General features: G+C 39.2%; 1 protein-coding gene across 2 annotated transcripts; it reads right to left on the bottom strand.

Annotated features, from left to right (window-relative positions):
• Positions 1–137: 137 nt before the first annotated feature.
• Positions 138–27,188, bottom strand: tfpia (tissue factor pathway inhibitor a). Of its 2 annotated transcripts, none has more exons than XM_061792677.1 (7): positions 26,950–27,188; positions 12,203–12,403; positions 6,328–6,504; positions 5,809–5,868; positions 4,263–4,325; positions 3,315–3,503; positions 138–1,855 (listed from the first exon to the last, which is right to left on the bottom strand). In XM_061792677.1, the coding sequence occupies exons 1-7, from the start codon at positions 27,044–27,046 to the stop codon at positions 1,764–1,766; spliced, it is 879 nt and encodes a 292-aa protein (XP_061648661.1). In that variant the 5' UTR covers positions 27,047–27,188; the 3' UTR covers positions 138–1,763. The 2 variants fall into 2 exon arrangements, with proteins under 2 accessions (XP_061648661.1, XP_061648660.1); XM_061792676.1 differs by having other exon boundaries at positions 5,809–5,871; positions 26,950–27,187.

Below are 27,188 nucleotides of genomic sequence, written 5' to 3'. Positions count from 1 at the left end.
TGCTGTATCAGGTGGTACCTGCTGTCCAAGATGGAGAAGGCTCGGTTATGTTCTGGGGCTGCTTTTCTATACCAGCACAGCTTGAATCTGTGCAGGATGCAAGGACATCTCAAAGATTATCAAGACATTGCAAAATGTGTGAATAGCTGTGTTTATTCTCATCATTCCACAGAATAAATTATGTTTTGGGGGCGACAACTGATTTTTCTCATGTATCCAGGTGAAAATGTACAGGTATGTATTTTAGTGGCTCTGAACACCAAGCCCAAAAGCCTTCTCTTTAGCGCCCCCTGGAAAATTCGAAAAAATGAGCTTCCAACACCAGTTTCACCAAACAACACAGAATTCATTGGACATGTCCAACATGTCCAATGATGCACCAAAAAGTCTCAAAGACCGAGGTGGGATGCTAGTGATTTTGGTTTATAGGAGCTATTTTTGCTCATACTTTGACTAAATCCAATAGGGAATGTCCATCCATCCATTTTCAACACCACTTATCCTGGTTAGGGTCACGGGGCGCCGGAGGCGAAAGGCGGACCACACCCCGAACTGGTCACCAGCCAGTCGAAGGGCACATATAGACACGGACAACCATTCGCACTCACATTCACACCATCACTGAGTGGGAACTGAACCCACACTGCCTGCACCAAAGTCAGACGAGTGTACCACTACACCATCAGTGACTAATAGGGAATGTGTTTGAATGAACCCCAATAGGAAGCAGGTATTCTAGACAGATGGGCTTGGCTAAATTGACTCACCTTTTTGGTACGCCACCTATTATAGGCGGAGCAAGGCGTCGAAGTTTAACAATAATTTTGAGGATTTGCTTTGAAAGAGCAGATGCAGGGGTCAGTTCACCCCTGGTTGTGACGTGTGTACAACTTCAACTGTTACAAAGATTTAAAAAAAAAATGCTAATTTTAGCATTTGGCAACACATGGCATCTACAGTAAATAAGATAACGGGGTCAATAAGTAAACCAAAATATTTTGAAACATTTATCAGTAGGGCCCTGTGAGTGACATTTTTAAAATTGTCAAAATTTACAACAAAGCAGTAAAGACAAGCTTATAAAAGAAGAAATGAGACCTATGCGCCAATGAAGCCAATTTTGAACAACACTGCCCCCTTCTGTGATTTTTAAGAGCACCATCAGTGCACACAATTTTGGAAAAAAAGTTATTTTATTTGGAAAAACAAGAAATTGTTCATGGTGGATTTTAGCTGTGAGTACATGACAGAATTGACTATGTGATAAATACAGTTTGAGTTAAAAGCAGAGAATTAAAGCCCGTCCACAGATTAAACTGTCTATTGTAGAGATTAACTGTGAGGAAAAATAAACAGTTATACAGTATATTAACCTTCCTATTATATTGTTGGTCAAAGTGATCAGTTTGAAAATTAGAAAAAAATTCAATTAAATTAGATATCATTCTGATAGCCTTTTTTTTTTAAAGATTAAACACATTTTTGGGAAGAAACTCACAACAGGAGGGTAGACCTTCATGATTATTTAAATCGGTCAAATGGAAAAAGCAAATACAATACTCAATGTTTATATAATCATCTATTGATTTTTTTTCAGACTGGCAAAACACAAGTGTTTTTTGTCAACCACTTAATGAAATCATGTGCACGAAAATGTAAATTGTGTGTGGTCACTATGAGCAAAAACCCCCAGCACTTACTATCAAAACTATACTGCTACAAAATAATATGTGGAGACAGGTGACTGTAGAGAAGTGCAGAATCTAGTTCAAATTTTCCCATTGCCTTCTGACTGAGCCGTGAAGAATGTTGGGGATATTTTTCTTCCTTATTCGAATCACCTTCATCCCACGATCTGCGGCACACAATGACAAGTCCTTCCAATTAAAACAAAGAAAATGTGCAATTCAGCTTTTTAGAAGAAGCACAAATGTCACCAGTAGAATGGTGGTGACATATGTAATAAAACACTCAATGCCAATATTTTCTATTTAAAGAGGCTATTTTATGGAAACTTGACTTTTTGGTTACTTGTATACAAATAGTTGGTTCTCTGGAGTATTTGCCCACCCATCAAGTGTGAAATTAAACAACCAAGTCAATCATTTGTGAGCTGCTTATTTCTGAAAGCTACACTGCATGATAAAGCTGTTGTTTTTTGTAATCTGAAATGTAAATAGGAGTTGCATATGGCTGACAAATTTCACCGATGAGGCACAAGGTTAGTGTTTGTGATATTGTGAGACAACGTTTATGTGGATTTTATCCCAATTTATTATGATGTAAAGTTGCCACGGTGAAGCTTTACCTCAACGTTAAGCCTTTTTTTTCTGTCATCGGTGCTTACATTGGTTTGAAGAGTAAAATAAACGCTGAAAACCATCAGTGCAAAAGTGCAACCAACGGTTTACCTTGTTAGCTGTCTCATTGTTGGCATAGTATTTTATTGTTTCACTCACCCATTTGACTGAGAGTTGACTTCACTGAAGCTCCGCACGGTGTAGGCTGAGGCGTCAGACGCTACACATCGTGAAAGTCTCCTTTGCACAATGTAATCTTATTCCAAGTGTTGCACTGACGCGACTGGTCTTTTATTTTAATAAAGTTAAGACAAACTTTTGTTCGCAGCCGCCGCCGTTGGGCACAAGCCATCTTCATGCACGTTCTTCTTTGTTGGTTTTCACCACTTCTTCGGGGTGGGCAGACTGTAGGCATCGAAACTGGGAACCGAAATTTTTTAATTTGAACGATTCCGGGAGATCTAGACTGTTAGTCCCGGTTCCAATTGGTTCTCGATTCTCAATGCCCAACCCTAATTATGTCAAAGCCAAAAGGTAAGCAGAGCTGTAGTATTTGCAGAGATTAGCAACGGTTTTATCGGTGTTAGCTTGTGATTAATGGCACACACTCAAATGTTCGGCGAAGTTGAAGGATCAACGTAGTGGAAAGGGCTTATTTGTGCTGTGTCACATACATGGATCTCATTTGGCAGCTTGATGAAGTGCTGCCTCCACAAGTGAAAATGTCTGTTTTTATTTGCTTTTCTCCTGCTCACTATTCACTGGATGACAAGTACAGTAATCCCACCGCATATTCACAGATCACTATTTACAGGTCACCTAGTCGGATTTTCTTTTTTTAACCTATCACGAAACTAATAGCTGAAAGATTTGTGGTATATTTTTGGTACAAACTACGAACAGTGGCAATTATAAACATTTATAGGGTGGCTAAAACAACAAGATGGCGCCAAATCCCTGGCTAATTAGAAAACTGTACCGGTAATTGATGTCAAGGAAGTATTTTATAAATACCCTTTTGACTTTTAATGCACTTCCTGATACACTGTCTCCGGTGTTTGAAGTTGTTGTCGTTCCCTCCACAGCCGCTGTACAGGAACTCGTGACATCGCTTGGTGTTGGGATTGTAGGTAAACCTGCGCATAATGCCCTCACACGTTCCTCTGTCCACAGGACCCGAACACACATCCGGCACCTTCACATCTGTAAATCACACGTTAGCATTTGGTTAATGGTCTCCTGATGTCATATTCCAGATATATAGGCCGTAATAATCTAAGAATAATCTTATTATGCTGCAGTAATATTTGTATAATGAGTGCTAAGTGGAACGCATAATATTGGCAGTGATATATTTACATTGATGACTTATAATTCACCCACTGTACATAAAACATCAGTTGGTAGGCATAATATGTATGCATAATGGTTCTAACTGTAGATTAAAATTATGAAAATGTAGATTATATTAAACACTATCACATGAGTGTAAATTGAGAGATATAACTATGGGTCATGGTTTCTAGTTGTGCATCAAGATGTTACCACAAGATGTCAGTGTTTTATATCAGTTTACAATGAGAAAAAGGGTTAGCGGGATGGCAGTACAGTTCTGTATAGTCCAGGAAAACCATTTATGTCTTTCACGACTGCTGTGGTTTGGAAATTCAGAGCCTCATAAATACACCAATAAATGCAACCAAATAGATTACTATTGTCTGTGTACTGTATGTTGTTGTGCAGTGGTCCTCAAACTGGGGTCCCCAGACAACCTGTGGGTCCACAAATGCCTATGGCATTTAGCTGTACACGTGGTAATTAATTGGTGTCAGGATTATGAGCAGGGCCCTAAAAAATAAATAAATAAAAACATTTTAAAAAATCTCGCCCCTGTAAGCGGTCCCTGGACTGAAAAAAATTATATCCCCTGCTCATTGTAGCTGAAAAACACAATAATGTTACCTTGTGAATACTCTGCATCGGTGTTGTTCATTTGCACCACAGCGATGTTGACCGTTTGCTCACCTGAAAAAGACACGTATTTTTCTAGGTATACAGGAGTTAAACAGTTTGGAATCATCTCCCGGGTCGTCTTTGGAGTTCATTACCACCTGACCGATTCTGGAAGCCTCATGAAAAATAGACTAAAAACACAGTTATTCTGTACTACTTACTTCATTAACTTAATCATCATTTATTTTAGCTCACCGTTGCACTAGCGTTTGACATTTTAACTGTTTTATGTTTCTTATTTGTATTGGACTGGTTGGTTCTTTGTTGGCGGCACGGTGGCCGACTGGTTAGAGCGTCAGCCTCACAGTTCTGAGGTGCGGGGTTCAATCCCTGTCCCCGCCTGTGTGGAGTTTGCATGTTCTCCCCGTGCCTGCGTGGGTTTTCTCCGGGCACTCCGGTTTCCTCCCACATCCCAAAATCATGCATTAATTGGAGACTCTAAATTGCCCATAGGCATGACTGTGAGTGCGAATGGTTGTTAGTTTCTATGTGCCCTGCGATTGGCTGGCAACCAGTTCAGGGTGTACCCCGCCTCCTGCCCGGTGACAGCTGGGATAGGCTCCAGCATGCCCGCGACCCTAGTGAGGAGAAGCGGCTCAGAAAATGGATGGATGGATGGTTCTTTGTTATTGTGTTTGCATGGTGTCACTGAGCGCTCAGAAAGTCACCAATAAAATAAAATTATTTTCTATTCGTATTACTTCATATACAAAGGTATGCTATTTTTTTTTAATGCACTTGTGAAATCCTCTATAATAATAGCACTTATTTCCCAAATAAAATATGGCGTTAGGTGGCAGCAATAGCTAAAAAATAAAACATTAAATTGTTTCTATTAAATAAAACAATGAAATGACTGCAATGTACACTTTTATAATCCATGTACAGTGTATAAGGGCTATGATTGGCATGTAAGGTTCACTAAAGACTCTTAATTTTCTTTAAGTGTGAATGTGAGTGTGAATGGTTGTTTGTGTGTATGTGCCCTGTGATTGGCTAGCAACCAGACCATGGTGTACCCTGCCTGTCGTCCTTAGCTGAAATAGGCTCCAGCTCACCTGTAACTCTAACGAGGACAAGCGTTATAGAAAATGGATAGCTAGAAGTCACAGAAAAGTCACCTTTTCGGTCCTTTGCAATGATTGCCTCGTCATTTTTGGACTGCAATTCAAGCAGATTTTCTCAAGCTAATTTTCAGTATTGTAATTATTACATTTAGAAATAGTTTTGTTTCAAGCTGTATCAGTGACAATTGTGGGCTTTTTCTTTTCAAATTGAAGGTTACCAACCATTTTGTGTATTTGTGCGCATATATTCATTTAACAATTGGTCTTCTCATTATCATTCATTTCCCCCCCCCCCTCCAAAAAAAAGAATTACTTTATCATAGCTGCAGACACCGACATAAAACATGATTATCTATTCAATATTAATTGCTGTCAGTCTCAAGCATTTTAGCACTAAAATGTGAAGGGACGTGATGTCTCTGTCTTACCAGTTAATACAGTTGGTTGCACATCACTGATTCTTTTGGCACTGGTCTGAACTTCAATGTCTTCTTTATTGCCCCCAAAGGATGGAAAAAAAAGACAAGACAAGACAAGAGAAAAATTGAAAAGTTGGTATTAAAACAAACGAAAAAGGTTTCCCTGTATATATTTAGTCATTGCCAGTACACTTTTTCACAGTCCAACGATGTGCTGTTATTTTCTCTTTTAGTCGATAAATGACTTCTTAGCTGTGTTCCAGTCTGGAGTAATTGAGGGTGCGTTGAAATCATTTAAATGCTAAATAATTTGGGAATGTGATTCCACGGTCAGCTTTAATCTATCAGCAAGCTCTTTGAGGTAGAACTATTTTGATTATGTCATCAACTCTATAAAGTGAAGTTCTCCATTGCAGTAATTGTTCCTGGCACATTCAGAGGTTTATATAATACTGACGAATGTCAAGCAGATGAAGTTGATTTGACGTGAAAGGTATATTTAATTAAAGAGCAAATAATCTCACGTACCTTGTTTTTGACATTTCGCCTGGCACTCAGCGATGCTCCTGAAATTGTTGGCATTTCCAAAGCAACCGCCGTAATAGAAGCGCTTGCATTGCTGACTGTTGCTGTCAAAGAAGTAGCGCGTCACCAGGCCGCGACAGGGACCTTCCGCTTCGGGTAAGTGACATGGGTTTTTATCATCTACGAAAAGAAGAGAAAAAAATGGGAAGACCGAGAGAGAGATGCTGTCACAATGAAGAAGCCTGAAAAGAGCCAACAATCCTGGCGAAGCTGGATTTACATGAAAAGTGACAAAAATCTTTTTTTTTTTGCTCCCAAGTGTCACAATTTCAATATGCGTCCTGGCAGCAAGAGAATAAAAAAACGAATCATCAAACTTAAATCAGACAACTTTCAAATGTGGATAAAAAGAAAACGTCTGATATCTTTTGGGGATTTATTTGGGTACCGTGGCTTGGTAGAAGAAGGATATGCAAAATGTGCTTACGGAGAAAGGCTGCTATAGGAGGCAATACTTCCAATACAAAAATCACCGTTACGAAATTGCCTTCCATAACTCTTGGACAAATTCAAGGTAATATCAGTATATTACTGTAACGCTGTCTTGCAGCAGCTACGAAAGTTACCATGTTTATCCATCCATCCATTTTCTGAGCCGCTTCTCCTCACTAGGGTCGCGGGCGTGCTGGAGCCTATCCCAGCTATCATCATTGGGCAGGAGGCGGGGTACACCCTGCCTGAATTGGCTGCCAGCCAATCGCAGGGCACAAACAAACAAACAACCATTCGCACTCACATTCACTCCTAGGGGCAATTTAGAGACTTCAATTAACCTACCATGCATGTTTTTGGGATGTGGGAAGAAACCGGAGTGCCCAGAGAAAACCCATGCAGGCACGGGGAGAACATGAAAACTCCACACAGGCGGGGTCGGGGATTGAACCCCGGTCCTCAGAACTGTGAGGCTGACGCTCTAACAAGTCGTTCACCGTGGCGCCGTTACCATGTTTACAAATGGTGAAATAAATACTTGGGCCTTTTATATTTTTTTTCTTTTACATTTGCAAATGCACCTATGGAGTGTGTTCAATGGACAAAAAAGTTACCCAAACATTTCAAAATAATACATTTTAGTGCTGTATTCTCAATACCGTGAAATCGCAATATTTTTGCTCCCAATTATCATACCGTCAGAATCTGATATCGGCCATGCCTACTCCCACCACACACAGCAAAAGTGTTCTAGCATGAAAAGGCATACAGCTGTACCACTCAGCAATTAAGCTGCCAATAACAAGTTGAAAAAAAAAAAAAAAAAGCGAGTTACTCCGTTCTAAGCCAGCTAAATGGTGTGTAACATTTTAGATTTTTTTTAAATGTAATTATTATAATAGCTTACTTTTGTGTTGTTGTTGGTCTCCGTTTTCGCTTGTGTAGTCGTTTACACAGATTTTAGACTTGCACGCATGCGGGGTGTACGCAAATAACATAATGAAGGCGAAGGGTCCGCACACAAGACGCACTCAATGAACTGCAAGACCGTGACCCACTTTGCAGTCACTGACCACCTGGTCACAGCAAGGCCACTTCCTGTCCCCACAGTGATACAATCAGATTTCCAGATCCACTCCCTGCACATGGAAAGGTCAACATTTTCAGCAAGAACATCTCAAGTGTTTCCTTCGTTTTGCCTTTTCTGCACTGTCAGTTACTACTCTTTCCAACCTCTTACATCAGTTTTATTATTTCTAATGTAATGCTGTGATTTTAAACATCACCTGTATGTGTATTGGGACCAACTTTTATGATGTGATCACTTGCTAGTTTTCCTAATTTCCCTAAGATGGTAATTCTACGCCGTATGCCTTTGAATGGCTAACAGATATTGAATGAGAAATGCTTATGAAATTTGTGCTGAGAGCCACATTTGATCTTTCAAATTTGTTTTGTATATATAATCCATAAAATGTATTGATTATTCTAATCATGAAATAATTTAATCATCATTTAATTATAATTAATAGCCTCCCAAAATTTTGTGTTTACAATTAATTAATTAATTAATTAACAAATGATTTTATTAGATAAATGACTAGAAAAATAATACATTTAAATTAAATTTTAGGGGAAAATGGCTAATTTAATGTAACAAAATAAAAGTTCATCATGCTAATAAAATTGTAATTCAGGCTCATTTTATTGTAGTACTGCATTCAAAATTCATACTTTATTACAATTAATTAATTAATCATGTAATGAAAATAAATGTATATGTAAATTGTTTCTTTTACAAGTTTATATTTTAGTATTAACAATGAATCAATGAACGATTAATTAGATAAATGAATATATATAAATAAAAAAAATTTTAGGAAAAAAAATGCTCAATTAATTTAACAAGTATTACAAGACTCTCGATAAGGTAAATGCTCGGCAGGCCAGATTGAAGAATGGAATTTTCAGCAACTTAATATGGCCTCTCATCACTTAGTGATAGAATAGAATAGAATACAGAAAGCCTTTTTAAGTCTCACAATGGGGCAATCCAGAATTTACAGCAGTGAAGTAGACAGGAGCAGTACACAGGAATAAAATCAAAGAATTAAATATCTGTGTAAATATTTACACCGTAAGACAATAAGATAGCAGCAATTATGATGGGATGTGTTCACGTTTAGTCATTATGAATACAATCTTAAACTCTGGTAGTATGCAGGGACTTTGCACACGATCATTCCTCGCCCCCAGGTGCCTTTTTGTGCAGGTAAACTTTCTTTCATCAACGACAAAACATATTTGTATGTAAATTCTTCAATGACCCTATGGTCAGGCATCATTGGCAGCATTTTCAATAGAAATCAACACGGCAGCCAAAATCAGTCTTGCAAGAAAGCACTTTAGAATAACACACAATCCAAAACTGTAAATAGGTGCGCAACTGCCAGCACACGGAAGAGCAATTTATTTAGATCAAAGATGCTTGAGTACCGACGGCATGTCCAATTTGCATATTTCCTGCTGAACCTGACAGAAAACAGCACATCCTGTTTGCAGCTGGTTTTCAAAAAGGGGAAAAAAGGAATATTGTAACCAGAAGAGCTTCCGCTAGTCATTATTTTTGCTTTTGTGGATTCACAATGAAACACATTATTTACAGGGGCGTCTGGCACTGCATAGCCACGGCAATCACACATTGGTAGCACTGCCTTGTCCTCATGCTTTTTAGAGCATTTCCACTTATAAATTATATTTCTTGCACTGTGCGCTGTTTATAAGCTTTTTTTCTTTGTTTTTAAATGCTTTTAACCATGTAAAGTACATTGAGTTACCTTGTGTATGAAATGCGCTATATAAATAGGTTCCTGTTGAACTTAACAAAAATACTAAATCCTGTATTTAGCTGCTTCACCAAAAGGAAAAAAAAAAGAAAAGATGTGTTAACAAGAAGAGCTTCTGCTGTTCCTGAATAGCTTTTGTGGATTTACAATGAAAAGCACATCACAGAAATGATGCACTCAGATGAAGTTTGTTTGAACCAATCCCAGTATTCAACATTGGCACGTTGGCTCCCCGGTGTGAAAGTTGTATTTGTTGCTGCTTCCATTGTTTTTTTTTTCAAAAGCTCCAGTTCGTGATATATTAATGACATTGGAATCAAACATAAAAAGCCAAACGCAGTGTGTTGAGTGGCATAATGCATTCAGTCTCTGTCACGGCCACTCTTAACACATTCACTGCCATTGACGGCTTTAGAAGTCAAATATTCATGTTAACTGGGAAGGCTGGCAGTGAATGAGTTAATCTACAGAAAAAAAAAATTGCAGTGAACGTCAGTCGGCATCTTTGACAGTTGACCTTTATTTGTGTCATCGTGAGACACACATTAACCTTCAACACTTTTACTCCCTGTCATCACTTGAAAGGCGCTCCTGAATCACTATATCACTGGAAGATGAAATGTTTTTCGGCTAACCATGATAACATTTCAAACGGTTACAATTACCACTTCAGATTGTAATTATCGTTAATACCATATGTAGTAGCAACTCAAAGTGCAATAAGGTCTGTCGCTGATGATGTGTTGGAATCGTGCTTTACTGATGTGGTACAGCCTCCTAGGTTATCCAGCTCATAGATTTATCAACAAACGCCATATTTGCTCCATTTTGTGTGTATTTGTCCTGCTTTATTCACGTCTCACTCACTTATCAGTACAGCAAACCATCTTGTTTAAAATCTTGTGACCAATAAGAGAAGAGATGGATGTGACATGGTTTGTTGTGACACATTTTAGGATTAAACAAGCATAAAAATAATTTTGGTCACTACAGTGTATAATATAAAATTATAATACGGTGGTACCTCGAGATATGAGTGACCCACCTTACGAGTTTTTCGAGATATCAGCCGTTGTTCAGCTGATTTTCTGTTTTTTGACAAAAACTTGGAATGCGAGTGCTGTATGGTACCAGTGAATGTACCTCAAAACTCACTTCAGAACAAGCAGCTGTTTGGCAGATAGTAAACAATTCTTCAAAACGAAGCCTCAAGCTGTTTATTGCCATTCCCAGTTGAAGTTTACTGTCAAACTAAACATGCAACAAAGAGAACTACACGTGGGTAAATTCATTCTATACTGGGAAACGCCATGGACCGACTCATGAATAGCATTTGTGTGGTGGTGTTATAACTCTACAAGCAATGGATATTGGAACGCAAACGGTAGAGCAAAACATGTAGACAGAAAATATAACAACACACACAGACAAATATTCTCGATCCTTTGCGAAAAATGAGTAATATTACTGTGGCTTACTGAGTCAGTTGTAAAATTCTTCTTCATGTCTCTGTTTGAATTACACTGATCCCAGGTGGCCAAGGCATGCAGACCAGAAGGAGCAGCACAATGTCCATTGAATTGAAGCAAAACATGTGGCAAAGATTTCTTTACATTCTTCACATTATTGAAGGTAGGATGAATGGGCAAATGTACAGACATTCTTGACAAAAATCATCTGCCATCTACAAGGATGATGAAAATGAAAGGAGCGTGGACATTTCACCGGGATAATGAGCCAAAATATACTGCCAAGGAAACTCTCAATTGGTTTCAAAGAAAACAAATAAAGCTGCTAGAATGGCCCAGCCAATCACATGACTTGAATCCAATCGAAAATTGATGGAAAGCACTGAAACTCAAGGTCCATAAAAGATGCCCATGGCACATTCAAGATTTGAAGACTGCTTGTGTGGAGGAATGGGCCAAAATCACACCAGAGCAATGCATGCGACAAGTTACTCCATACAGGAGGTGTCTTGAAGCTGTTATTGCAAACAAAGGTTTTTGTACAAAGTATTAAATAAATACCAGTTGGCGTGTTCAATAGTTTTTTCCTGTGTCATTTGACATTATTACACACAAATTAATTTCTGATCTTATTTGTACTACATTCTTTGTATGTATGGATTACTTTAGTTGTTCCCAACATCTGGTGAAAGTTTCATGTCAATAGCACCTCTGGAAATATATTTAATGAGAAAAATTGTGACGTGTTAAAGACTTATTGCAGTCGCTGTATATTATAGTATTGTTTTTCTTAATAAAAAAAAATAGAGACAGGAACCGATAAATGGCATTTCCAGTCATTTCAATCGGGAAAGATGATTTTAGATACGAGTGTACTGAGTTATGAGCGAGGTCATGAAACAAATTAAACTCGTACATCAAGGCACCATCAATATATATCAATATAGGCAATTATGGACATTTTTAGAGGACAGGGTATTACTCTAGATTTTCACTATCCATGGTAAGGCTCAGTCCCAATCCCCCAGGAATAGCGGCTTCATCCATTATCAACAGTAGGGTGGCACTCACCTGAGACAATGCACGTTTCTTGGCACGCCTCCAGGGTTTCGAAGTTGTTGGCGTTTCCTCCGCAACCTCCATATTCAAACAGCTCACAGTGGCCCGTGTCCACGTTGAAGAAGTACTTGTCCCTCACGGCCCTGCAAGGCCCTGGATCCTCTTTCAGGGCACACAGCTCGTTGAAGATGAACAGTTCAGGTTGAGCTCCCTCTGAAAACAGATAAAGAAAAACAGGTTGTCCCTCATGTGGTAGAGGTCTGACATTGACATACAATAAGAACATCGTATAATCAATCCTTCCCCTTCAAAAGAAATGTCACAGAATTTATCAGCAGTAGTAAAAGATTGCACATCAGCAGAGCATTAACAATTTCCGCCTTAGCCGTGATGATGGGATTATTATGGAACACTTTCAATAATTGTCCTCATTGTGCAAAATATGTTGGTGTAATTGGGCTGTTGTGCATGTATTGTGCAGGAAGAGGCACATTATTCACAACTGACCCTAAATTAGCCCTTGGCAATTATTTTACAGCATATTAATTAAATCAGAATTTGGCACTGAGAAATACAAGAAAATGAATCCCTTTGGTGAAATGCTAAGTGCACATTTCCCAAGCTTTTTTGACTTTGACTAGTTTAACGCACTTTATTAAAATGACTGCACACTATTTAAACTCTACTACTCTATGTAACTATAATGTGAGCATTTTGTATACAAATTGTGAAAGCATTTTATAAAAGGTATGGTCCTTAAATATAGAGTGGAACCTCAGTTTTCAGACTAAAATTGAAATTGAAAGCAATAGTTCCCACTGGAAATACTGTAAATCCAATTAATCAATTCCAAACACCAAAAAATAGATTATTATAAATGACTAATGAAGTGGATATATGACCATTTACCATCATTTTTATTTTTATTGAAGACGCTTATGCCGTATACAGTAGCAAGGAGGAGAGAGATTGGAGCCATTGTCCAAGTTCTTTCCTAAATTCTATGCTGTTTTTTGACTTCTTTATCAAATGGCTGCCACTTGGAACGTTGCTGTATTGTGTATAAAGGGCTTAACAAATTGGAAGGCATATTCCACAATGCAAAGGTTTATTAAGAACTTGAGGCAACAAGCCTCCCGGTCTGCTCGGCAACACTTGGACAAGTTGAGGCAACATCTGTGTAACAGCCAGTCAAAAGTCAGGCCTTCAAAATAAAAGCATGAGAGTATAACAGTTACATCACACTTTCTTTGGCCATTTTAGCTGTCACAAACTGTTTTGTGCTTGTTTATTGACTGTGACTGTAAATAAGACACCAAGTGGCTTAAGAAAGTGTGAAACTGTGTTATTATACCGTGTGTCTTTAATTTGAAGGTCCAACTTTTGACAGGATGTGTTATACAGATGTTTCCTGAGTTTTACAAATGAAAACTGGGACAAAACCTAGTCAGAAAAAATATGCAAAATCAAATAATACAAAATCAAAAGCACACAAAAACTGCATCACTCAAGCTTTAAGGTGGGAGAAATGTTGTTCTCCAAGGAGATTTTTAGGCACATTTTACACTGCCAGTCTTTCTCCCCCAAAAATAGCTTCAGCTTCTGTTTCAGCCGTTTATAATAAAAGTTCTTGCCATTGGCACCGGCCCTCATGTGTGCCCCTCATATTTTACTTGCTTCTGTTATTAGTTTTTATTTTTTTTGCTGAGTCGGTGCTTTTTATCATCATCTCTATTATCATGCAACCCTAAAGGAACATCTTGAAAAGTTTGGAAATTAAGTTTACCTTCCTGCAAGGTATAACAGTTGAAAGAGCGAGACGCTAGGCTCTGGACTGTGAGCAAAGCGGTCATGAAGGGAATGAGGCCAGCATTTGTGCAACCTGTCAGACTTCAATTTATGACCTTGGAGTGGGGCTGACACTCATCAAATTCTCCCAGTGTGTACCCCTTTTGCTTGGAATGGAATTAGTATTGCATCCAGTTGGCGAGATGAGGCCCTGCAGAGACTTACTACGATAAATTGTGGAATTGGTGTTCCCTAGCACAGGAAAATACATAGCAACGTCGCCAGTCTGGGCCTCTGTCTGGTCTCCTGTCTCATTTCTCTTATGTCAACATGCCTCACTGCAAAATCTCAATCATGGCAACACCACAATAATTGTTTCTTGTCATTCTATTCTGCCAGAGCATGCAAATTATTGGCAAAATGTTTAAAGCTGGAAATGATTAAATGACTGAATGTTTTTTTTTCTCACAGAGCATTAAATGTCATCTTATATATTCAATTGTAATCATTCTGTGAGCTCTAAAAATATAAGCGGCAGTACGAGTACCTTTTGTGATGAAAAATGATTATGGGGGAGACTAAGATCCCCAAGGCACTGCTGTTTTAAATTGCAATAAACAAAACCTGAGTCTGAAGTTGTCCTTTAGAAAAAATACCCAGCCAACAACAAATACAATCTTTCACCAAAGACACCAACGTTAGGCCTAGCACATACTGAGAAAGTCCCAAGACCATTAGTCAGTGGTAAATAGCATACTTGACTTTTGAAAAATAAAAGGTTCTAAATCCAGGGCTATGATAACCATTGCGCAACCAATCACCTCTGAAAGCAATGCACTCCCAAGAGCATTCAGGAGAGTTTTCTGAAAGAAAATTGTATGGTTTGGACAGTATAGATAAGAATAAGGACTTCAGAGAAACCAGCAAGCTCAAATACCCGATTGCTGCTTATCAGTGGCTTTTTAACAGCTGCTGAAGAAACAAACGAGCTTTTTAGTTTACAGTGGAACTAAATATATACAAGCTTCTGAGAATAAAAAAAGCTCCCTCAAGAATCTCTAATGCAGCTTTCAAGTTAACATGAATAAATATACTCATACACACAACATGCAGGTGTTTGAAAAATTAAACTTGCAGAAACAGGAGGCAGATTTTCCTGCCTCAATTTTTCATTGGCAGCTCATTCCCTCGGTACTGCAGACAATGGTGAGCATTGCCAAGAGTTACACAAAACACACACAAACACAGATTTGGATAATGATCTGAGCACTTTGCCAAGAACATGAAGATCATAACACGGGCAGGTTGAATCGGTTTGGGGCCAAGTTCCATCTTGTTTAGCTCTATTTGACTGTATTCTCATCTTTCTGCCAGCTCGTCAGGGGGCCAAACCATAAAGAAACTATAATGCAACATAGCCAACTATCCTCACCGTATTTGCATCCTATATTTGCTTCCTGGCATGTGGCTGTTTCCAAATAGTAAGGAGACAAATAGTATTTGAAATCAGACTTTGGACAATAAGGAAAAAAATGACTTGTTATAAAGTATAATAGTATCCAGAGATAAGGCCCAGCCATCTTAAAAGACACATTTCAACAACTCACTGAGACTTCATACTAATAACTTGCTTTAAACTTTTTTTTTTTTTTTAAGTCAAGCAATTCTTTTATTTTAGGTTAGGTTGGCTTGCAACATCTGGTCACTGTAGAAAAGGGTGCGTCCACCACATAAGACTCACAAGTTATACTGTCATTTAGGAGAACTGTTGCCTAAGGCGAGTGAAATAAGGGCTATGGGTGACTCACAGCTTGTCTCTAGGTTAGGTTTTTCAAGATAAATGGCATAGCTATGACTATGGTTACCCCCAATGGACATTTGAATGAAACAGTTTGTTATTGAATGTGCTCACCTCTTCATAAAGTACAAGCATATTTGTATTAGTGGGACAATGTGGAAAGAAGTTATTTATGCGAAAACTAGTATCTAGTAACTTACTGACCGAACACAATCACCTGACAAGAGGTTTTAAAAATTTTCTTGTTTGTTATTTTAGGAAACTGCAAGTTTACAAAATAATCTCCCAACAGAATTCTCACAGTATGGACTTATTGTTTTCCACAATTTATTGGACTTTTTTCAGAATCAACAGTCATCCAATATTAGGCTTTGAAACACGCTGCGAGATACAGGGAGTCATCGGTTTACGACAGACTTCCATTTCTACAGCGGCGAAACCGGAACAAGCCACTAACCTATGTTGACGCAGTAGTAAAGTCATAATTGCAGGAAAAATATCTACATGAAAACTACTTAACCAGTTCTGGTTCAAACTAGTTCTTTACATGCCATTTGTAACCTCGAGATGTCATGATTAGAGTAAAAAAAAAAAACGCGTATCTTTGCCAAGTTCATTCCAACATTTAGCCATTTAAAACTGACTGTCGTCAACCTTGTGTCCATAATGCACTCCTCTGCTTGGAAATAATCTTTGTGGTAAACCATACTCATATTTTAAAATAGTTAGTATTACTGTTTTAATTTGTAATTATTAATGAATGAATGGATGTTAATAACATAGGGCGGCACGGTGAACGACTGGTTAGCACATCTGCCTCACAGTTCTGAGGACCCAGGTTCAAATCTGGCCTCGCCTGTGTGGAGTTTGTATGTTCTCCCCCGTCCCTGCGTGGGGTTTCTCCGGGTACTCCGGTTTCCTCCCATATTGCAAAAACACGCATGGTAGGTTCATTGAAAACTCTAAATTGTGCGTAGGTGTGAAAGTGAGTGCGAATGGTTGTTTGTTAATAGGTGCTCTGCGATTGGCTGGCGACCAGTTCAGGGTGTACCCCGCCTCTCGCCCACAGTCAGCTGAGATAGGCTCCAGCACGCCCGCGACCCGAGTGAGGATAAGCGGTTCAGAAAATGGGTGGATTTTAATACCATAGTCAGCGTCTCAGAGTTGCCTGGGTTCTCTTTGTATTCTGTGTAAATGTGCTGACAAGACAAAGAAAACATAACCTCCTCGGCCGAGGGAGTATTTGCACTCTCAGCTAAAGCCACACCATCAAAGTACTAAGAGATAGGGGGTGTGAAACCCCATCTCAAATAAAATGTTACTGACAAATTCCGTACATCATCAAACAAGCTATTAACAGCAAGCAGATCAGCAGATCATGCTATAACCATGATAAAGACCTGACTATAGAAATTTATTGAAAGATGACCTAATTTTTGAAAACAAGGGAGGGAACTTTGCCTCCACTGAGCTTCACTTTAAGAGGATCAAAGTCTTCTGTACTACTTGATTGTGAAATCTAAAAGCAAAAAAAGCATCCATCCATCCATTTTCTACACCGCTTATCCTCACTAGGGTCATGCTTCCAGGAAATAATCTGAAGTCATTTCTATGAACAATAAAAAAAGGTTGTTTTGAGACCACATTTTGTGGCTGGAAAAATGACTGAAAGGCTTCCCTCAAGGCAAAGCTACAGGCAAGAACAGGCTACCAATTGTTTCATAAACAGTGCAAGATGCAAAGTTGGCCACGCTTTAGAACACTGTAGGTATGATAAAGGATATCACAGTCACCTGAGAGATCCTACAATATATACTCTGTTGCCAAGAATGATGTTGATTGTCTAATGTTTATAAAATAAATAAAAAACTAATCTCGTACAATGTAGGGGCTGCAGGCAAATCTTGTTAATTATCTAAAAGGCATGTGCGATGCATTCATTTTTAATTAGCGCCTGAATGTACATGTGGCAAGTTGAGAGGGAGCCAAGACGGCACAAAGCAGAGTAAATTGTTGCGCCATACATCGAGAGCCTTTGTCGAGCCATTTGTTCGCGTCAAATCAGATTGAACAGTTTGTTTTTACTCCCACCAGCCTCAGAAGAGTCTTATCTTGTTTCCTATTGGAAAAGTTAAATAACAACCTCTCTCTTTACAACAGCATTATAGCTCATTGCTAAATCTAAACTGAGCCCATTATGCAATTCCCACATGGTCTTAACAACAAAACAAGAAACACTTGCAGTAAGTTTCTTGTTCTTCACTGTCATGTTTAGCTAAGGTAGATGACAGACACCTTAATTACAAAATCCATCTCCACTGTAGATGCCCAAAGCTCATGGCAAACAATAACACGTACATGTGTTTTATTAAGGAAGACATGCTGCCAATAGTCGATATTTCCAATTATAAAACATGAAGTGAACTATTCATTGACGTGCACGAAACAATCAAATCATTGTGAAAACCTGTCAGAAAAAACAACAACAAATAAGGCCACATAGAAATAGTATCAGACTATACAATAAATTCCACATTGGTGCTGTTGCTGTCTTCGATTGCCCGATAACGTCAGGAGTATGCTTTTGTGAAATATCGTGATAACGCCGATTGACATGCTCACATTGGTCCCTCTATTCGAGATATTACATTTTCCTGCCATATTTACTGCTCAGTCACACAACATGCGCTAAATGAGAAACAATTAAAGCCTGAATCACAACATCTGGATGTGATGCAATTGTCCGTGAATTATCATGGCTCAGCTAATTCTCCACAAGAGGATACAGATTAGTGGTAAGAAGGGCACAAATAGGGTCGCAATCATAGAGACCATTAGAGATTCAAACCAGTAAACAAAAGGGACAAAGTTCAAACAAATTGACAAGGATGTTCCGAGAGAGATAATCAGTATGGAGAAACCAATCACGCCTAATTTTCTTATTTTCATTACAAGCAAAGCTATTACGGTCTAATGGAGATGGCGAAGTCTGCGTGAAACATTAAAAGAGTCGTACACACGAGGAGCAAACTTTCTTCAATACATCTTTTTTTAGTCTAACGTCTTATCGTGCTGCACGTCATCTGCTCCAAGTACAGCTTGACTACACAGTTTGTGCATGAATTCAGTGTTCATAGCAGTTTAGATGTCCTTTGCTAAATATTGTACATCATGGTGTCTCCACCATACATTTTAGCTGACGTAAGATAAGAAAAGGAATATATACAAGGGTCATTTTCACAAAATTTGATCAATAACGGTAAAGACATTACTGACTGAATTTCCTTTTGAAAATCAATTAATTTTCTTGATATGAGTATTTGAATTATTGGCAGTTGTTATCTGTCAAAAGGTCATCATTGTTTCTAAGGAAAAAAATATTGTACAGTAGTATTTTTTTTTTTTACTTTTAATGCCAGTGTCAATACCAATTTCATGATTTTCAACATGTTTTCTGAAGATGTGGATATTTAGGATTTTTCTCCAAATGCTTAATTAATATGCTTTTTCAATGAAAACTAACACAAATGCATCTTAGTGTCTTCAGAGTTCTTCTTTTTTTTGTCACTTTACAAACGGTCCTTCTTTGTCACTTCTTTAACATTAATGCCACCGGAGAGGGCCTAATTATGTTGTTGCAATACACCAGAGGGATCTGTGAGCTGAAGTGCCATGACGAGGCAGCCATTTTGCATTCACACAGTAGCAGACTGCAAAATAAATGGTGTTATTTCTGGAGATATGATATGTATGAATCTGAGATATGAAATGTATGAATTCATGAAAGCGTGGGAACTATTGCATGTCTTTCTCGATATTATGACTGTATAAAAGCAAGAGTGTAACGGGTTTAATGAATAGTTAAGGTCATTTATGCACTTGTATCCACAGAGTTAGAAGGGCAATACATGTAAATTGTGCAACTCACACAAAACCTGTTTATGTCTTTACCGTTATTCACTTTTGTCTATACCGTTATAAAAAGAAGTGTATTTCAAGGGGCCACCACCATTTGCTCTGTCAATAAGGTTTGCCTTCACTGAGAATGTCTAAAATTTTAAATCATCAATAACTTTTTGAAAATGGGACTTTATGTGTGGCTGTTTCAGCATGGGAGACATTTACCCATATAAAATCATCCATCCATCCATCCATTTTCTACACCGCATATCCTCACTAGGGTTGTGGGTATGCTGGAGCCTACCAGAGCTATCTTCGGGCGGGAGGCGGGGTACACCCTGAACTGGTCGCCAGCCAATCGCAAGGGACATAGCAAGGCAGCATTAAAAAAATTTAATTACATTTCTTTAGAAGTGTCTTTACTGTTATTGATCAAATTATATCAAAATAACCAATAAACTTGATAGAACTTTAGTCTTCTTGTCGTCATATTATGTGGTCTATGGACAGCTGAATCCAATATGTAGACTGAAAAAGAGACCAAATTGGCTCTGCAAATGTCATCTTTCACAGAATCTATAGGAGACACACTTTTGATTGGATAAGGGAATCAATACAGTGGCTCTTTCGTGAAAGAGAGCTTATCGTTTTAATAAACCAAATGACAAAAGCCTTGATGTAGCATCCATCCATCCATCCATTTTCTGAGCCGCTTCTCCTCACTAGGGTCGCGGGAGTGCTGGAGCCTATCCCAGCTATCATCGGGCAGGAGGCGGGGTACACCCTGAACTGGTTGCCAGCCAATCGCAGGGCACATACAAACAAACAACATTCGCACTCACATTCACACCTACGGGCAATTTAGAGTCCCCAATGAATGCATGTTTTTGGGATGTGGGAGGAAACCGGAGTGCCCGGAGAAAACCCACGCAGGCACGGGGAGAACATGCAAACTCCACACAGGCGGGACCGGGGATTGAACCCCGCTCCTCAGAACTGTGAGGCTGACGCTCTAACCAGTCGGCCACCGTGCCGCCCTTGATGTAGCAGTTGATGAATTTAACCGTGAATATTTATGTATCTGTATGTACAGCATATGCATTTTATTCGAATTGCACAGCTATTTTGACAACACACCCAAAATACATGCCATCAATATCACATATATACACATATAATAATTACTATGGCAACAAGAGTTTCAATTTACCTTATAATTCCTTTCTAATTCCTACTTTATGCAAAATAGTAAGTAAGTAAGTAATCCTATCAGGCCGTTTGTACATTTGTGTATTTCCAGAGTGACTTATCATTCACAAGTTCAGTATCCTACGAGATTCAGGGCTTCCTGAAAGGGCTTCCTTTTCAGACAAACTTAAAAATTATCGTAAATAAGACTCAGGCCAGAAATGTTGTTCAGCAGATAGCAGCTAGTTATTCCAGACAAGAAATAAACTTACAGGTTCAGTGAAGATATCCATATTTTTGTGAACAAACTCCAGTGGAATGAATCATAAGGCCAGGGTCGCTTGGTCAGTTTATGGTAAAGGTTTTCTAATAACAACCATTTATCTCAAAGCGCTCTACTTCCATGAACTGTGTAAAGAGAGTGGGCGTTCTGTGCCAGTGTGTTTCCAGCAGACTTCAGATGCTTCCAATCAAAGTGGCTCCTCTCATTCTCTTTAAATGTGGCACAACTGACAGTCTAGACCAGGGGTATTCAACTAAAATTTAAAATGGTCTATATTGAGAAAATTTCTTGAAGCTAACGTCCGGAAGATCAATCTCATGTCTATTTATTGTGATTTTTATTTAAGAAGCCGAGTTGTTGTATCTCTACATCTGCTTGTAATCAATAGCTCAGTGAAAACCAAAAACATTTTGGCATCATCGTCAGGTAACACAGAACTAAACAAATATATATGGCAGCTGATGTGTAGAGGTGTTCTCATAAGTCTACATACCCTGGCATATTTTTTGAAAATGTGATTGTGAATCATATGTGATTGGTCGGTATGGTTCGTCACTACCCTAAAGCCTGAAAATTAAAATTTAAAATTAAAATAGAAGCGCACCGTATGTCTCAAATCATCACCTGTAAGAGCAATGCATAATCGCAGTGACCCGTCATGAGTGGAGCTTTGTCACTGTTCTTGCCATGATGTGGCAACTGACAATGTGAGCCGATACACATATTAAATACAGAATGAGTTGGTGATATGCCCTGCGATTGGCTGGCAACCAGTTCAGTGTGTACCCCGCCTCCTGCCCGATGATAGCTGGGATAGGCTCCAGCACGCCCGCGACCCTAGTGAGGAGAAGCGGCTCAGAAAATGGATGGATGGATGGAGTTGGTGATAACCACTGGTGACTTAAATATGTCTCCAAAGCTTGGTATGTGTCTGCCTGTGCCCTGATCCAATTCACGAAAATCACATTAGACCAGCGGTCTAGCCTGTGCCAGGACTTCGACGTGATCTGGGTAGGCCTAAGTTTTTAGACCGACTTTCTGCCACCAAATTGTCACTCCGGCCGCCGTCCGCTGCACCGGAACGCCCAGCTTGACTCAGACCAATCTGCTGAATTGGCAAACACGCCTTGTGTTTGCACAAAAATCAGGATCGCCGGCCTTTGCGAAAATAGTGCCTAAAATCTTTGAGAAAGCGACGTCTCAGCATTGTCAACTTAGAGACTTTGTCACCAATTTTAGTGACTTGTCTAACCCCGCTCGTGTCTCTTTAAAAAAAAAAAAAAGGACCAACAAATTTTGTGTCCTTGTTTAGTGTTCATGCCATGGAGATGTGTCCAGACTACAAATAAATAACCCTTCCGCAAAGCTACTACTGCCACTAATAGCTACCTGGCTTTAACAGTCCAGCCACTGCTTGAAAGTGAAAGATTTGATTTATTTGGTTCAAACAAGCATTTTTCCATACTATACATTTTGCAACCAACATTGGGCATAAACTCCAAGCACCCAAACAAATATCTTCTGTTTCAGTTGCTTCTTTATCATACCCACATATATCGATCGAAACATTGGTCGACACCCACAAACCATTTATTTTGCACAATTCCCATCTCCCTCAATGTGACAAGCCTGAGTGGACATGCACTCTCCCACACGGGGCTCATAGCCTTATTGGAATGCAGCCAGCCTTTTATCAGGAGCCTGAATAGCCAAGATTGACAAATTTGATAACCATAACCAATTTTCCTGCAACAGCAGTGGCTGTGCATTAGCGTGCTGCATGTGATGAATAAATATGTGAAAATGTGTTGTGCTATATGTTTAATGGATGCAGTTCCAAAACGTGTTATTGACCAAGCCATCACACGTAGTACTGAAACATGTATTATTTACACACATCACTTTTTATATTTTATGTTTTGAATCTTTTGATGTACTGTCATCATTTAATCATTCCATTTAAAAAACACATTTGGGATTAGTTGGCATTTGTTACAATATTTGTAAACTAGGGTAGAAACAAGATTTTAAGCAGTTAGTATAACCTTTCAAATTTTCAATTATCATTACTAAGTGTAATTAGTGTTTTCTATTGCATACATTTAGTACTAGTAAATTTTCCATTAACAAAAGAAGACCCTGCTAAGTGAGAAGTACCCGGCCGAAGGTCCAGAAACCTTTTGAGCCTGGTCTTCGGCACATGAGATATTTGGTTGTAAGCCTATCAGACACATTTTAACTTCACCATCACCATGTTAAAAAAGCCAGTCTGAAATATTTTTGCCAAAATATGTGGATGGTTTGGTGAGCTCCTGATGCATACACACACCGGAACAAAATCAGGACCAAAAAAAAAAAAAAAGACCATGATAACTTGAGTGGTTCTGACTGCCGACTAGCTCTTCTGTAGCAGCCCACTCGGGCACAGCACCTTGGCAGCAGTACTGAACTGAACTGCAAGGCCCAGATCAGCATGAGCTATTTGTGGAGGTCAAGGGAAGTGGACATGGGGTCGACGATCCAGGCTGAAGCAAAAATATAAAGCGGGATATGACTTTTTTGGGGCCATATCGCCCAGGCCTATATGCACAGAAAAAAACATGAAGGGGGTCCACTGTATTTAGGTTCAGCAGTTAAAAACACTCCTTTAAAAGTAGGAAGCAGGAACACAGTAAGAAAGAACTGTATATAAAATATGTATCAATTCAAGATCCATTGATTACCAAATTGTAGCCCTCTGAATCATAATCGAATTGGTTCATGAAACAGTGAGACATTCCCGACCCTTAGGGAAATGTTGCCTTAGCTCTCTTTGCATGGCTAGTGTCAAGTGTCTTCAAAACCCTATCGGGCTGAAAAAGACACCGCTATCAGTTTCAAAACTAAGTTTAATGAGTCACCAAGGCCATATGAAAGGGCATCCTTAATGACTCTCCTCTTTTTGTGTCATTCATCTCACAGGCAGGATGCACAAAACATGACCTGTTGAACTGATTCCGCATCTTCATGGCAGCGATGTCGAGTTAATTGGAAGCTGCGGGCTACCGCAAAGCGTGTTAAACAAAGGGTGTGCCTGGCTTTTGTTAGCTCGAATTTTTGTGGATATCCTCAGAATGTGGTATAGTCATGTAGACAAACAAACACGAGTCTCAACACTACTGTAAGTGACCACGTAAGCTGCAATAAGATGAGCCGTTTTTCACAGAGGATAAAGAATATGCCTTTAAGTATTGTATTGTCGGTCTTTATGTGTTCCTGGACTGTTTATGCTCAAATATCTGTTGCTTAAAGGTTTATAACACTACCACATAGATGTTGTTCATTAGACCATCTATGGTGGTGTCTCTTTGCTTTATGTTTACTTTGACAGTAAACATTAACTGGTAGTGGCAATAAACAGCTTGAAGCCTCTTTTTTGAAGAATTGGCCATGATCTACGTGACTACGGCTTATGAAGTGAGTTGAGTGGAGTTCACTGCCACTGCAGAGTTGATGCAAAAAAATGGTCCGAACTCGTATGTCGGGTTACTCGTATCTCAAGGCACCACTGTGTGCTGTAGTGATACCTTGCGACGGAGAGGAGAGCTTCATAGGTCAAGGGAGGAGCTGAGTGCAGCCTGAGTAGTTAGTGGAAGTTACAAAGAGTCTTTGCCGCATGTGCACGTACACGCGCACTTCCGGTGCATTTTTTTTCAACATCAAATCATCTGTAAGCTATTTATTTTTAGGGGTAATGTAATATGAAATGATATTAGTCTTCTTGGCTCATAGCTTAGGGCACATTTATGGTTTAAATGATTAATATAGGCGATTATAAACATTAAGATAGCGGGGGGTTGACTTTAATGTCCTCACCAGATTAATCTTTCATACCCTGGAATCAACCATCCACCCAGTCATCCATTTCATAAATAGTACAGTTCCGGGCTAATTAGCTTTTGACAACATGGCTAGGGTACACACAAGCAACATTATTCTGAATTTATGGGTCACTAACACACGTACTCAGGCTTTTTGCAGTTCAATTTATTAAGATTAAAAGGCATCAAATCCCACATGAAGTATCTCAAGTTTCTAATTCTTCATTCTCACAACCAAATCAAAAATCAAAAGCTGATACGGCGGAGGCAAAGGAATCAGTGTTTTTGTTTCCAGTAAGTCCAGTATGCCTCAACTGTGATTCTTATTCAACATGCATGCGTGCGTGCGTGTACAAACATAAGAGATCCAATTCATTGATATTGCAAGCAGTCATGCGTCATTCATCATCTGGATAACAATACTAGCGTCACGCCCGACAAAAATCGCTGCAAAGCTCCAACAAGCATTGCTCCGAGGTTTAAGATCAGCTCATATTTCATGGAAACAGCACTTTTGCATGGGCCACGGGAAGAAAACCCCGAGCAAAGCCATAACAATGGACAGGCAGAGAAGCATAGTTACTGTACTGTAAATGTGATTTACTGTAATTCCAGTAGTGCTTCCTCCAACTTTGTACTGAATATGACAATTTCAAGAAAACACTTTCACGTGTGTCAGGGGATGAAAACAACAAGCAAAAGCCAAACAGTGTCTTGGCAGAAAAGCGTATTATTTATGTGTGATGATTTAATCATACTGCTTCTTGCAAATTAAGACTGAATATGACAAGCGCGGTTTTGGCCCGAGGCTTGAACGGCAATCGAGCATCCAATTACTTGCCTCCCCAAAATAAGACACAATGTCACAGTGGGACAGCTAACCAAGTCCATCAAAACTATACGCCCCATGATACTGCTGATTAGCATCTAAAGAGCAGCATATTGAATGAAAACAGTTGACATCTGACAATGAAGACAACTTAGTGGAGAGCCACCATGTAAGGAGCATAAACCTCTTTGCTTAATTAATGTATTATTTACAGTATGTGATAGCATAGTACGGGTGGGATAAAAATAGATTGTTGAACGTAAACAATTCTGAATGGAATCTTACATTTCAAGGATCGATTGTTGATGGTTTGTTCTTTATGCATTTTGGTACACTTTGACTTCTTTTACCAGGTGAAAAGGAAATGAAGCAGGGGTTGAGAAAATGATTTAGACAAGTAAGAAGTGTCAAACAACAATTTTAAAAGAAGACGGATGAAACCCGGTTAGGTACGTGCCATACTTCTTTTTGGTACAGAACACATACAGTGACTAAAAAGGTACTAATTGGTTGAAAAGAGTCTTAAGGGAGCAATAAATCAAATGAATCATGTATTTTAAGATAAACAAGTTAATAAATTATGAAGTAACATTTTCACTTAACAGTTTTCGGCTAAATATGGCTAAATTAATTCAACAAATATTACAGGGCTCTTGATAATGTAAATGCTCAGTGGGCCGAATTAAAGAAGGGAGCGGGCTGTGTGTGGCCAGCGAACTATACTTTGCCAACCACAGATGTAAACGACAGATTACATGTTCCACTACAATATGTGAAAGCTTTTTTTTTTTTTTTTTTTATAATACCTTGAAAGAAATTCCCCTTTTGTCTCACACCACCTTTACCTGACATCAAACTCCAACAGCCTCATTATTTCTTTGCAAAGCTGTAAGTGAAAGTGCAGTGAGTGAGTGTGTGTGTGGTTGTGTGAGTGTGTGTGTATGTGCGTGCGTGTGTGAAAGTGGACTTTGGACGCGTTTTGGCAGGGTTGCATATGTGTGCCAACTAGCGCAAGTTTGGTGACCTGCTCAAACTTGGCGCGACGTTCAGGGGATGTGAAATAAACAATAGGACGCGTTGTGGCGTCAATGGAAAAGTCTTGTCTTATCTTACCTTGCGCGGCTCTGCTGCAAGTCCCCAAAAGGCAGACCCAGGAGAGACAAAAGGCGCACAAAAGCCACCGCTTGTTCCAGTCGTTGCAAGGAAGCATAGTTCCAGGTCTGGCTGGTTGGCTGGCTTAACAGAGACGGCGGCAGCCTGATCCGCAGCGAGGATCACGTTTGGGAGCGACCAGGACTTGTTGGAAGTGCTCGAAACTTGTGAGCTGGTATGGGCGCGTACTTCCGTTTGAT

The sequence above is a fragment of the Phyllopteryx taeniolatus genome, chromosome 12, assembly GCF_024500385.1.
Source record: "Phyllopteryx taeniolatus isolate TA_2022b chromosome 12, UOR_Ptae_1.2, whole genome shotgun sequence".
NCBI lineage: Eukaryota > Metazoa > Chordata > Actinopteri > Syngnathiformes > Syngnathidae > Phyllopteryx > Phyllopteryx taeniolatus.
The sequence above is the reverse complement of the archived record's forward strand: the minus strand, read 5'-3'. Positions and strand labels throughout refer to the sequence as shown.